Source organism: Sinocyclocheilus anshuiensis, unplaced genomic scaffold (genome assembly GCF_001515605.1).
Source record: "Sinocyclocheilus anshuiensis isolate Anshui unplaced genomic scaffold, SAMN03320099.WGS_v1.1 scaffold1728, whole genome shotgun sequence".
Taxonomy (NCBI): domain Eukaryota; kingdom Metazoa; phylum Chordata; class Actinopteri; order Cypriniformes; family Cyprinidae; genus Sinocyclocheilus; species Sinocyclocheilus anshuiensis.
The window spans coordinates 173,079-186,906 of record NW_015555814.1 but is presented as its reverse complement, the minus strand read 5'-3'; the positions used below and the strand labels follow the sequence as shown (position 1 = coordinate 186,906).

General features: G+C 37.9%; 1 protein-coding gene across 1 annotated transcript; it reads left to right on the top strand.

Moving 5' to 3' along the window:
• Positions 1 to 4,186: 4,186 nt before the first annotated feature.
• On the top strand, positions 4,187 to 13,523 carry LOC107675154 (uncharacterized). The gene is made up of 12 exons (XM_016469400.1): positions 4,187 to 4,301; positions 5,449 to 5,944; positions 7,411 to 7,468; positions 7,957 to 8,024; positions 8,397 to 8,704; positions 10,614 to 10,809; positions 10,904 to 10,972; positions 11,093 to 11,226; positions 11,329 to 11,511; positions 11,617 to 11,849; positions 11,967 to 12,185; positions 12,750 to 13,523. Exons 1-12 carry the CDS (start codon positions 4,279 to 4,281, stop codon positions 13,142 to 13,144), a joined length of 2,382 nt encoding a protein of 793 aa, XP_016324886.1. The 5' UTR covers positions 4,187 to 4,278; the 3' UTR covers positions 13,145 to 13,523.
• Positions 13,524 to 13,828: the final 305 nt, after the last annotated feature.

Sequence of the window (13,828 nt, the reverse complement as noted above, 5' to 3'; positions counted from 1 at the left end):
GGAGCTGAGCGTCGTCGCAGGTTCCGGAGACCTGGGCACAGCCTAGTCGTCCTGACTCCTGGCATACAATATTTTGATGATTTGTTTCCTTTTTAAGAATGGCAGTACGCTGAGAACAATGTACCTGGTCGGTGCTATAGTCAAAAACCTTCCCAGCCTAAGTATGTTGGGAATACAAATGTATTATAAACATACTACTTGAATTTCAAGTATATTTTTAATACTACGTCTTTTTCACCTGGGCACTAGGGGGCGCTATTACACATCTTCTGAACGAGTACAAAACCTCCCGAACAAAAACACATGTGTACAGGACGGAGAAACGAGCGATCTCTTATGTAAACAGAAGCATATGAAAAATAATGCGATCATCAGCAATGGCTCCATATAAATGAAAACTGCATAATGTTACGGAGTAAAATGTTGATCCAGGAAGTGGTATATGTGTTGATAGAAGCGATTTACGCTTTGATAATCATACTGAATATTACCCAGATGTAGTTTTTGATAAAAATGTGATTTTCTCACCTTTTTGCTCAAAATTATGCATTTTTATGAAACCTACCTATATTCAAGTGTTGATAAAAAAAAGAATGCTTTAAGCTAGAATAAAACGGATTTTTTTTTGTTTAAAAGTAGAGGCTCTGATCTTTATTTGGTGTATTGCATATTCAAATATTAGTGAAAATCATCAAAATCGCTGGCGGTGGCTGGCAACTTTTTAAAAAAATGCTGGCGGGGAAAGAGTTAATCATAAATATACACTTCAGTTTGTTGGCAAGTTTCACTAATTTTACTACAGTCTGCACTTTTACATCTCTTTGAATCATCGTAGTGGCTGTTTTTAGGTAACTTCTGATTATTTTGTAGATAACTTTTAAATGTGTGGTTTTTGTCTGGTGTGTCTGTGTGCAATAAATAATGTTTCTTAATTTAACTCATTCATTACTCCACTCGTTACAAAGAACAAAATGATCTAAAAAATAAAATAATAACAAATGAATAAATAAATCTTAAAATGTTTGACCAACCTGCTGGGCAGTTTTATTTAACTCAACTACTGTTTAAAAATGACTGTATGGCTGGCTTAAATGAACCCAAAATTGGTTGGAAATTAAAAAATCAGACACTCGGGTGGATAACCATACTTGGTCCCCTGGTTGATAGACGGGATTGTTGGACTGACGAGCGTCTGCATTGACCTTGTGCCTCCGGACGGCCCGCTGGAGATGGATATACGCCGAGTCCCATACCCTCTCGCTCTCACGGAACCAGTGATCTATCTAAATTTAATTTTTATTGATTAAACTTAGTAATAAATGTCCATTTATTAAACATATTAATAAAAGTTCATTTCCAACCAATTTTGGGTTCATTTTAAGCAAGCAGTATGATCATTTTTATATAATAGTCGAGTTATTACAAATTAATCGTTAAATAAAACTGCCCAACAGCTTAGGTCAAACATTTAACCCAACAGCTGGGTCAAAACAAGTTTGACCATATTTGACCCAACTTGAATTCTTTTTAACCCAGCATTTTTTAGAGTGCTGAATTGTCTGAAACAACTCGATATAATCCAATAACAGAGGCTTTGTTCTGTAACAGCAGAGCATAGCAATCCTCATTAACACATCAGGAAACGATCATTTACAGCAATCAGAACTAATCTGTAAGCGACAGTGATCAGCAGTATCGGCTCATTGTATTGTGTTAATGGTGTTAAGTACATTGCAACATTAGCAAACTCACAAAAGACCAAAGTTTTTGTCATTTAAACTCCTCAAAATTAGCCAAAACTACGTACAGTCAAACTAAAGTAGACAAAAAAATGCATGAAATTGAACTATTGACAAAGCTTTGCCATAAACAGTCAAGGTAATTTAAACAAAAGAAAACATTTAGTAAAATCAATATTAACATGAGACAATCTAAACATGAAAGCAAAAAAAAAAATCTATTTAAAATAGATTTTAAACTATTTGCTATATATTTTGATATATTGTGTTAAATTGGACCCTCTTCAAGTACATTTAGTGCAATTTAAGTGTATTTCTTTAAACACGTTTAAAATTTACTGTAATACTAGAAGTACAGTATATTTGAAGCTTAATTTTTATGTGCTTCAACAACATTTGAATAGCCTTTCGGCTCATAAGAAATGCATTATTCATACACCGTTATACTGTTTTTTTTCAGTATTCAAAGTGATATATTAAAAAGTGCAAGCATCATTAAATATAAATATTAAGACACACACACACACACACACACACACACACTTGACATCTAGAAAACTTTAATATACTATACTTTAACTTAACTTTAATATACTTTAATATAACTTGCAATTGCAGTAGGCCTACACATGGTTATAAAGTTTGCACACTTTAAACCCACTAAAAGCTGAATTATTTAGCTGTTCTTACACTAAGTAAACATGAAATAGCTTATACTTTAAGTAAGAGTAAATTAAGTATGTTTTCTGTAAATACACAAAAATTTCACTTGCAGTATGGTTGTGTTTTTGCATATTTCTTTAAAGCTTAACTAAGCATGTTTATTACCAAAGTTTTTGGAAAAATATTAAAAATTGAATTCATGAGATTTTTAATGCACTTCAAATGTTAAATGTACTATAAATATACTTGATATTCAAGTAGTGTATTTTTAATATGTTTAATAGTCTCTTTGAGTTGAGAATGCACAAAAACACCCGGAAAAACTTATAGAACTAAACTGAACTTTTATTAAACATAAACACAGGCTAATAATACATATTAATAAAGTATACAAAAATAACTATAAAAAATGAATTAAAACGTAAAAAGCCCTGTGACGAACGAAGTATTCACGGCAACATTTAAGCTGTAATTGTATTTTAAATAAATGAGCGAAGCTAACACAAATGCCATAAACGTCATGTTTTGTAAAAATACAAATAAAAAGAGGGTTAAAGAGTGTCAAAATATGGCTGTCTGCAACTATAAATAAACATTAAAACTGTAAAATATACTTAAAATATATACAATAAATTATACTCTTCTGACCTATAAACTTAAAATGATGGTTTGTTTGTTTAACTACATACTGTGCCCTACAGCCCTCATTAATGCATCATGAAAAGATCATTTACAGCAATCAAAACTAACCTGTAAACATCTGCGGTAACGGCTCATTGTATTGTGTTAATGGAAGCCATACATTTCAACAAGCAAGCTCACAAAAGACTTTGTCATTTAAAATCAGTACTGTGACAAAATAAGCTAAAATTACTTCAGTCAAACTAAAGTATGGACAAAGTATTTAGTACAACAGGTGGTTACACTTTAATTTAAGATGATGTGGTTAAATTGTAATTACTCAAATAATTACTGAGCAATTAATAAGTATAACATATTATAACTGGTAATTATAATTTATTGCTATTACTGTAGTAAATACATGTAGTAACATGTAACTATTTCACCTTAAAATAAAGGGTCACCCAACAGGTAAACTATATCAAATAAACTGAGTATAATAAAATAATTTTTTATTATTTTAAATATATATATATATATTTTTTTTTAAAGAAGTCACCAAGGCTGCATTCATTTGCTCAAAAACACCGTAATATTGCATTATTACAATTTCAGCAAACTGTTTTCTATGTGAATATATGTGAAAATTTAATGTATTCTTCTTAAGTTTCAGCATCATTGCTCCAGTCTTCAGTGGCACATGATACTTCAGAAATCATTCTAATATTCTGATTTGTGGATACTTTTCAACAAATGTTGAAAACAATTTATTAAACAGAAATCTTATGTAACATGATAAATGTCTTTACTGCCACTTTTACTTCATTTAAGGCATCCTTGGTGAGTAAAAGCATTCATTTCTTTCTCTCTCTCTGAGAAATGAAATTTTAATGTATCATTTCATTATTTCCACACACACACACAAAAGAAAAACACATACAGCTTAATATTAGTAACAGCAGCAAGACTTGTCTGGCCACGCCTTATTGGCTGAGCTTCAGTGACATCACAGCAGGAGAGCCCCGCCCACACTGGCACAATAGATACAGGAGGCGAGATCTCTGCTCTGTTCTCTCACAAGTGTTAAACCTGTGAGCCGATACACACTCCGGAGCAGAAGAGGGTGCTAATGCACCTACAAAGCTGGATACTAGCTGCTGTAGAACAAACAAAGAAGAAGAACACTTCTCTACGTGCTCTACCATAAAGAAAAAAATCCTCTTCTCATGCATCGGATGTGTTGACTGCTGTGACAATGGTGGAACAAGAGAACAAGAGGTGAGGCTTGTGTTACTGGTGTTTCCTTAACTTTGCATTTATCCAAGAATAAGCAGTTAAGGTCAGAGATTGTAGTTGTTGCATCTGAATTAGTACATGTACAAAACTTGGTCCACAAGTTACATCTAAATGTCTACAAATAATGAACAAAAGTGTGATGTTTTGCCATGAAACAGGACGTTTCAGTAACACAGACAAACAATGTTCAATCTGCACAAAACCCCACAGGTTTGATAAAGAGTGCTTATCTGATGCATTCTTACACTGCAAAAAAAGGCATATCTTGCTTAGTATTTTGTCTTGTTTCTAGTTAAAATATCTAAAATTTCTTAATTAAGATGCATTTACTAGATAGGCAAAATGACATAAGATTATTAGTCTTGTTTCCAGGGGAAAAAACGAAATTAAGTGCATTTTGCTTAAAATAAGTAAAATTATCTGGCAGTGGGGTAAGAAAAATAATCTTGTTTTAAGAGCATTTTACAAGGAAAAAAAAACTAAATTATGTCATTTTGCTTATCTAGTAAATGCATCTTAATTTATGACGTTTTAGATGTTTTGACTAAAAACAAGACAAAAATACTAAGTACGATAAGCCTTTTTTGCAGTGTAACAATGCATTGAAATATGACAGAAAGCATTAAACATGCTATTAACACTTAGCTAAGTGGCAAAGCATGTTATTATGAAAGAGGAAGCTATTGTAACTCGAGCATATAATATCCATATCTATTGATTAGAGTCCTGGCCTGAAGACACCTACATGCCAGTATTTAGTTATAGTAATTGCACCACCAGTTTGCCACATTTCCTGCTGCTAGCTGGTGGTGCTATTACTATAACTAAAAACTGGCATGTCTTCAGGCCAAACCATGGTTAATCTGTGGTTAGTGTAGCAAAACCTATGGTTAATTTGTGGTTACAGTGTTTTAACTATATTAACCATGTTTTTTTTAATTCAAAAACCATGGTTCATTTTCATAAGGGTATTAAAGACAGTGTGGGGATTTACTAATTGAGCCTAGTCTGTGCACTTTCACACCCATTAACACCCAATCCAGGTAGATATGCTAATAGGGCAGGCCCTGTTCTGCCTATTTAGTTTCTTTAAGTAACATTTCTTTATATCATTTCTTTTTTCTCGAAGGTCTGTTGAACGCAACATTGTGCACTGTTTGCGGTGCCACAAGCCACAGGAGAGCCTCCCTGTTCACCTGGCCAGGGTGTGCATGAAAAAAAGCACAGCAGAGGAGAGATCGGATGAGGTGCAGAAGGCCAAGGCTTCCAGCAGAGAGTGGATCCGGAAGAACAGGACCTGGAATTACGAGCAGCTCCGTGAGCTCCTGCCTGACAGACGCTCTCGGATCACCATGGTCAAGGAGCTTCTTCGCCGTGGTTTCTTCATCAGGAACCAGCACGAGGAGTCCGACATGGTCTTGGACCCTGAAGGTGACTCGGCCTCTGTTGATGCTGCCACCACCACCGCCGAATCCTCCGGAGATCCTCAAACCATATCCCATTGTGTAAGGATAAAGATGAAGGAGGTGGGTCTGCATGACAAGTTCCCTGCTCGGGCCAAGCTCCTGGTGGGCTTTAAAAAGTACCTGACTGTGTCAAGGAAGGTCCCCAAGTGGCAACAGGAGGTAAGATCTCTTTTCACTTCTATCCTCAGTAGGGTTGCAAAGGGGTTGAAAATGTCCGGAAAATTTCTGGAAACTTTCCAAAAATCCCTGGAAGATTCCAAATGTCCAAAATTTCTGGAATGTTTTTGAAAACGTACTGGAAAATTTTTGCAACCCTGATCCTCAGCACAATTTCCCAAAGATGGGAAAGATCCTAACTTTAAAAGCTGATCTTATCTGTTTGGTAACCATGGTATTTTCAGGTAGGATCACATTTAGGACGAAAGCTATTACAGGACAGTATTTCCTAAGTGCGTTATCTTATCTTAAAGGGGTGGTTGATTGCGATTTCACTCTTTTAATGTTAGTTAGTGTGTAATGTTGCTGTTTGAGCATAAACAATATCTACAAAGTTACGAAGCTGAAAGTTCAATGCAATGCAGAATAAAACCGTATATTAAAAGCTAACAGAAGCAGTAGCATTTACAAATAACAGTGTATCTAAAAGTACGAGACAACAACAAACAACAATCTTAGGCCTACCATTAAAAGCCGTGCTTGCACAGGTTCTGCACGATCCTCTTCACTAATATCCTCTGCGTCTCAATCTGGCTCAAACTGATAAGCACAATAGACGACGCCATTGTTTACAATACAACCGGAGCACATGCCGCTGAGGTGAGGGGCGGGACGATTAGATGTACGCTAGAGGCGGTTTAGCTAATCACAACACACTGGGCCAGCTAACCAATCAGAGCCCATCGTGTATTTCTGAGGGAGCGGCTTCATAAAAGCAGGAAATGATCAGCGCGTTCAGCGGAGAAGGGACAGAGCGGTGTGGAATAAAGGTAAATTATGTGAAAAATAATGTTAGACTGCACCCCATAAACACAATCAAGCCTAGAAAAAAAACAGTCAGCCACCCCTTTAAGATAAGATGGGAAGAAACAGAACCTCCTAACTTAACTTTAGGGCAACCCCACAGCTGTCCTAACTTCGAAATTATTTGAAAGCTATCGTAAAAACCACACAGTTTTTTCTTCACAGACTCAGCTGTACGGTTAACGCCGGACACCGCTGACACATTTTTGTCAACTCTTGCCCACCCCATCTTTGTGAGCGAAGGTGAAAACTTACCAAATAGTATCGGCTTTGCCTTTTCTACCGAACTTACCAAAGTTTTAGTTTCCGCTGAAATTAAAAGCTCGCCGGTTTTGTTTATCCGTTTTGTTTACCTCATCAGCAGCTCGCGCAGTGTTGGTTGCTTGGTAACAGACCTGAGAGTGGATTGTCGAACTTGATCATGCAATTTAAAATTTCCTAACTAGAGATAAAACACGATTTTGTAAGATAGGATAAGAATCCCAAATCAAGTTGAGATTTGCTTCTGTAATACGAATTTGCGTAGGTGTTACGATGTTCCGTAGGTCTTCTCACTTTCGTGATCTTAATGCTGACTTTTCTTTCTCACCGTCTTGTCTTCATAGGTTGACAACGTGTCACGTTTCCTTCGGTACTTGCAGCCCACTGGGAGTGAGCTGTCATGTACAAACAACAGCGTATCTAAAAGTATGAGACAACAACAAACAAAAACATAGCCTACCATTAAGAGCCGTGCTTGCACAGGTTCTGCACGATCCTCTTCACTAATATTTTCTGGGTCTCAATCGGGCTTAAATTGATAAGCATTATTGACGACGCCATTGTTTACAATACAACCGGAGCACATGCCGCTGAGGTGAGGGGCGGGACGATTAGATGTACGCTAGAGGCGGTTTAGCTAATCACAACACACTGGGCCAGCTAACCAATCAGAGCCCATCGTGTATTTCTGAGGGAGCGGCTTCAAACACATGTTAGACTGCACCCCATAAACACAATCAAGCCTAGAAAAAAAACAGTCAGCCACCCCTTTAAGATAAGATGGGAAGAAACAGAACCTCCTAACTTAACTTTAGGGCAACCCCACAGCTGTCCTAACTTCGAAATTATTTGAAAGCTATCGTAAAAACCACACAGTTTTTTCTTCACAGACTCAGCTGTACGGTTAACGCCGGACACCGCTGACACATTTTTGTCAACTCTTGCCCACCCCATCTTTGTGAGCGAAGGTGAAAACTTACCAAATAGTATCGGCTTTGCCTTTTCTACCGAACTTACCAAAGTTTTAGTTTCCGCTGAAATTAAAAGCTCGCCGGTTTTGTTTATCCGTTTTGTTTACCTCATCAGCAGCTCGCGCAGTGTTGGTTGCTTGGTAACAGACCTGAGAGTGGATTGTCGAACTTGATCATGCAATTTAAAATTTCCTAACTAGAGATAAAACACGATTTTGTAAGATAGGATAAGAATCCCAAATCAAGTTGAGATTTGCTTCTGTAATACGAATTTGCGTAGGTGTTACGATGTTCCGTAGGTCTTCTCACTTTCGTGATCTTAATGCTGACTTTTCTTTCTCACCGTCTTGTCTTCATAGGTTGACAACGTGTCACGTTTCCTTCGGTACTTGCAGCCCACTGGGAGTGAGCTGTCTCTGGACTTCCTGTCAAAAAGCAGAGAGACCCGGGACTTTCTGACGGCCCTGAAGCGCACTGACATGTCTTTAGCCAGCATCCACAATTACATCAAGAGCATGAAAAGGTTCTTAGAGTACTTGACACCAAGGCTGGACATTAAAAAAAGAGACCCGCAGCTGCGGACCAACTGCCAGAGATACACTAACATGCTGAAGACCCTGCGGAAGACTGTACTCAAGAGACGTGATGACAAGACGTGTGACCCGAGGTTAATGGCTTAAATGTTCATTTTGCATTGTCCTTTTTTTACTAATGTTATTACATTACATGTTTTAAAAAGTAATATCTGAGTCTGAACCTAAAGCAATCTTGACAAACGACATATCATTTGAAAGCTTAAAGAATCGAGTTTTCATATTTGGTGACTGATTTTTTCAATTATTTTACAGAGCAACTGTAATTTATTGATTTGCTAGAAGCGTCCTCATCACAGTCAGAGAGCGAGTTCTGATCTTTATTTAGAAATAGCGAAGCACATATAAATGCATGAAAAATCAGTAAAAAACCTCATGTCAAGTGTTCAAAAGATAACATCCATTCTATTTTTTTTTTTTTTTTGAGAAAAAAGGTTTTGAATATAAAGAAAAAACAACAGTTTCTACATTTTTGATGCAGCATGAACTATAACGCACATCCATGGTTCTCGTCGCATGTCTTTTTTTAAAGGGTGAATTGAAATCAAATACTGCCATATTGTGCTTTATACTTCTGAATGTGGTGTCTACTTCATAAATATTGAGAAATGTATGGAAAAACGTGTTTCGGATCACTTAAACCATATATGGAAATGGAGGCGCCCTTATATGGTTACTAATGGGGTTTGATGGCCATCTAGTGGAAAAGCTTGGTACTACACCCAAACAAAATCTCGCTGAAAGCTCATTTTTTAAGATATCAACCTCAAATTTGGAGTAGGCTTGCCGCGATAGACGGTGCTGACGGTCATACCGGTGTTAAGCCACAACACCGGTTACGTCACTTTCCCACAGCGGCACCGACCCCCACCGTCGTTTTGACGTGTTTAAATCATTAAAATCATTTAGTTCAGTAAAAGAATGCAGCGTGCCGAACGACGGTTGTATCACAGATCAGATTTAATTTCTCCAGTGAGGAGAGTGAGTCGAGCCAACTTACAAGACGATCGCGGATGATTTAGTTTCGAAACGAAATGCAAAAGCGCCAATATTTTGGATTTTGAAAAGCCTGTTGACTTTTGCCGTTTATCTAAGGTGATTTTGGAAGTTTTTTTAAACATTCGTTTCTTCTTTAATTGTTCCACAGTGTTTGCCGATTTTTAGCCTACTTTATTTAAACTTTGTATAATTTATTGATTTTATTTGACATCAAGGTGTATGCCGTGCCTCCAAGCTTTCTTACTCGTTTTGCTAATAAACATTCATTCTTATTTATTTGGTTATATATTATACATGTTTACTTATTTCCAGCTTTGTATACCTATTTAAACTTTATGCAAGTTATTTTATATTAGGCATAGCCTGCCCTATAGCATGGTGTATTTTTATTAGTTTTGTTAATAAAAGTTCTATGTTTTATATATAGGCTAAAGTGAGTTTGACGTTGTATTTTGTTGTTGCATTCAAGCAATTGACGCCGAATTGCCGCTAATTCAAAAGTGAAAGTAAAATGCGCTTTTAAGCTATTTAAAAGCGAAGGAAAAGAGGGAACGCCCCGCCCCCGCGGTGATACAGGTATTACCGGTGCTGTCACACGTCGATTAACCGGTGGGAAAATTTCCTCACAGTCACAACCCTAATTTGGAGCACAACTTGCTAAGATTTTGGTTTTGATGTTCTAGCAATTTTAGACCAAAACATGTTTTGCAAAATATATATACAATATAACATTTAAATATTGTAATTTTTACGTTTTATATTTTCGTAAACTTAAACTTCCATAACTTTTTAGTAATATAATTTTTACAACTTTTTTTGCCTCTACAATGATCAAGTGTCTTCTTTAAAAAGAGACTAACCTTAAGTCACTGCTCCAAAGCATTCAAAATTTATACCAATTTAAGTTGGAAATGTCATTTTCAGGTCTATGCTCAAAAAGTGGTTAATAACCAGTCTTGTTTGTTATGTTTAATCCAAACACAGACCTGATGGCACTCCCTACATTAAAGATTGCCAGAAGATTTTGAGAGTGGCAAAGCCAGACTTCCTCAGGATCCATGAGAATCTGCTTATTGGCAAAGTGGTCTCAAATAAAGAGAAGACGCTGTACCGCTATTACTGCGAGGCGCTCTTGGTCTTCCGTCACATGCAGAGTCCAGGAGCTGTGGAAGGCTTGACAGTTAGTTCATGTATTTCAATGAGTTTGTACTCATGATATGATGTAGTGTTTGAACACGTATGCAATAGTAAATTGAACCTTTCCAATGTTGCAGGATGCAGACTGGGTAGATAGGATTGCACAAGGTGGCAGGGTGGTGATTGGCGTAAGGAAGGAGAAAATGGCAAGTATGCAAATCGCCTTGACACAAGACGAGGAAGCTGTAAGTTTTAGTATGATTTAAAGAGCATATTGCATACCCACCAGTGTTTACATTCAGTAACTCTTTGGTGTTATTCCATAGTGCTTTCAGCTGTACTACAAGGAGATCAGGCCTAAGAACATTGGGCTCAAAAAATTCTGCCAAAGTTTTTTTACTTCTACGTCCGGCGAGGCTGTTCACAGTGTCTCACAAGACATGACTCGCCTCCATGAAATGTACGTACCAATAGAGACCCATGTGCACTTGTGTAAATGGATACACTTTATTTTGCCTTGTCAGTCACAGTCACCATTTTATGTCACGTTTTCACACTGCAGGTATAAGCTGACCCCTTTCAGGAGTTATGATGTACGGAGGGCCGTTGAGAACGCTGCAGAAAAGCTACCAGCGCACCAACATAAGGCCGTGAATCATTACCTGGCCCATAGAACTAGTGCGGACAGAAGGCCACAGCCTCAGGATATTGTGGATGCAGCTATGCTGCTGGACTCCTTGAAGGGGTAGGTCTCTTCATTCAACAAGCAAATAATACACCACCAAAAATGTCTACAGCTGATTAGCTAATTTTTCTTGTATTTTAAACACTGTTTTTCTCACTTACACAGCACTTCTTCAGATGATGACACCTCCTTGGCTGAACTGAGTACTGCTGGAACCAGCAAGGAGCAACACGCTTCGCGGAACGACTTCTCTGCCTTTCTGGCCAGGTTTCCGGTTTCGTTGGAGGGCCAGCCACCGACCAAAAAGCGGCGGGTCAATTCAGGGTTTCCTAAAGACCGTGTCTTTTACGACAGGTGGAGAGCCACCCAGTATACCCAGAGAGAGGAATATCTGCTGTGTGAGACTCCAATGCATTAATACAGCACTGACACTCATTAACTCGCCACAAAATCGGCTATTCATTCATTGTGACAAGTGAATTGCGTGAGTGAAGTTATTTCATTCTTTCTTTCAGCACAATTCACACACCACAAGCCTTCTGCCTCAAAGGTGGCAAGGCTGATTGCGCAGGAGGGGTGGAAGGCCAACTATCCAAAGCCAGAAAAAATCGAACGGCTGTGGAAACCAGCGCCCACAGGCACCATTGAGGCAGATGAGGTTATAATAAAATGTGTGTCTGAGCAGGCCTGGACAGGCCTGGTCGTCAAGGACTTTGGAGCTGAGGAGGGTCTAGGTAAGAAACCTTTTCATTTTCCTTGTAAGGGGAGAAAATACCATCACTTAAATATACATTTCAGCCACCGTTAGCTGCACCAAGAACTAAAAAGTGACTCTGGACCACAAAACCAGCCATAAGGGTCAATTTTTTTAAATTGAGATTTATACATTTATACTTTCCCTTGATGTATGGTTTGTTATGATAGGACAATATTTGGCTAAGATACAACTATTTGAAAATCTGGAATCTTTAAATCTGCCTTTAAAGTTGTCCAAATTAAGTCCTTAGGAGTGCATATTACTAATCAAAAATTAACGTTTGACATTTACGGTAGGAAATTTATAAAATACCTTCATGGAACATGATCTTTACCTGATATCCTAATGATTTTTGGCATAAAAGAAAAATGTTTAATTTTGACCCATACAATATATTATTGGCTACTGCTACAAATATACCCGTGCTACTTAAGACTGCTTTTGTGCTCCAGAGTCACAAATACTGAATAGTTAGCCTGTACATGTATTGTTTATTCAGTTGTCCTTTTGATCTTAAAATGTAATGTTCTCTTGATTATAGGGGTGGTCGCAACCCGACCGTTTTCTAAAGGCGACATTGTGTGCGATTACCACGGAAAGGTAATCAGAGCAGCCGAAGGGATGGCCATGATGGAGGGACTTCATGACCAGGCCAGGTACCTCTTCTTCTTCAAAGCTGGACAGAGAGACCTGTGCATTGATGCAAAGACTGGCTGCGATTGCCACAGAGACACAGTTGGCCGAAGAATTAAATGTTGTTCTAAGAGGCCCAACCTGGAGCCCCTTCACTGTGTGATGAAGGTAAACGGAGAGGACAAGGATGTCATCCTCTTCAAGGCGCTGCAGGACATCAGCATCGACACACAATTAAAATTTTACTCTGGAGTAATAAGAAAGTCTTTCCTTGGCCTGGACCTGGACTGGCTGGATGAGTAGGCCAGGTCCACAGATCCATGATCTGCTTCTCCACTGGCAGGCCAGTGCGAGCCAGTGCTTTCAACGGGCTGGTGGGACAAATAGCCTTGGACCAGTAGCACCAAGCCCAAACTCAGGCTGCGTTTCCACTGTCGGACCAGTGCTTAATCAAAATGTCCTCAACACGCCTCTCTGGAATAACAGCACGCAACCTCATCATCTCACCAACAAGACGTTTTCTCACATTGGAAACTAGCAAGATTGCAAAACGGAACATAAATTGTTTGAATTTTTTGGGTTTTTTTTACTTATAGAATTAAAACCCAAGCAACAATGTTTTACCACAGTTCTACAATAAAAACAATGATACAATGATAATTCATTTGTGCCAGGACTGCTCTTTAATCATGCAGAAATAAAGTGGTATTTACTGGTATTTCTCAAAAGAAAGAGGACACACATACTTATTCATTCGTGTCTGTTTCTGTTTATTTGTAATCGCACAAAAGCATGCACATTTAAAAAAAAAACATTGTTGGTACATTCTCATGTGTACATCACATTTCGTTAGAATGATCATTTCTATTACTCCACCAAATTAGATGATCTGCTCTCCAATCTCAATATAGTGTTATTTTAGCCCACGCAAAAGAGGGAGATCCCAAACGAAAAACTGAGGTTGTGATATATTTTATGACACACAGT

Excerpts from the sequence above, each read along its gene's own strand:
- LOC107675154 (XM_016469400.1), top strand. The coding sequence starts at position 4,279 with ATGGTGGAACAAGAGAACAAGAG. Across the intron at positions 8,025-8,396 it reads CTCTTGCCCACCCCATCTTT|GTTGACAACGTGTCACGTTT; the intron begins GTGAGCGAAGGT and ends TTGTCTTCATAG. Across the intron at positions 11,512-11,616 it reads CTGCTGGACTCCTTGAAGGG|CACTTCTTCAGATGATGACA; the intron begins GTAGGTCTCTTC and ends TCACTTACACAG.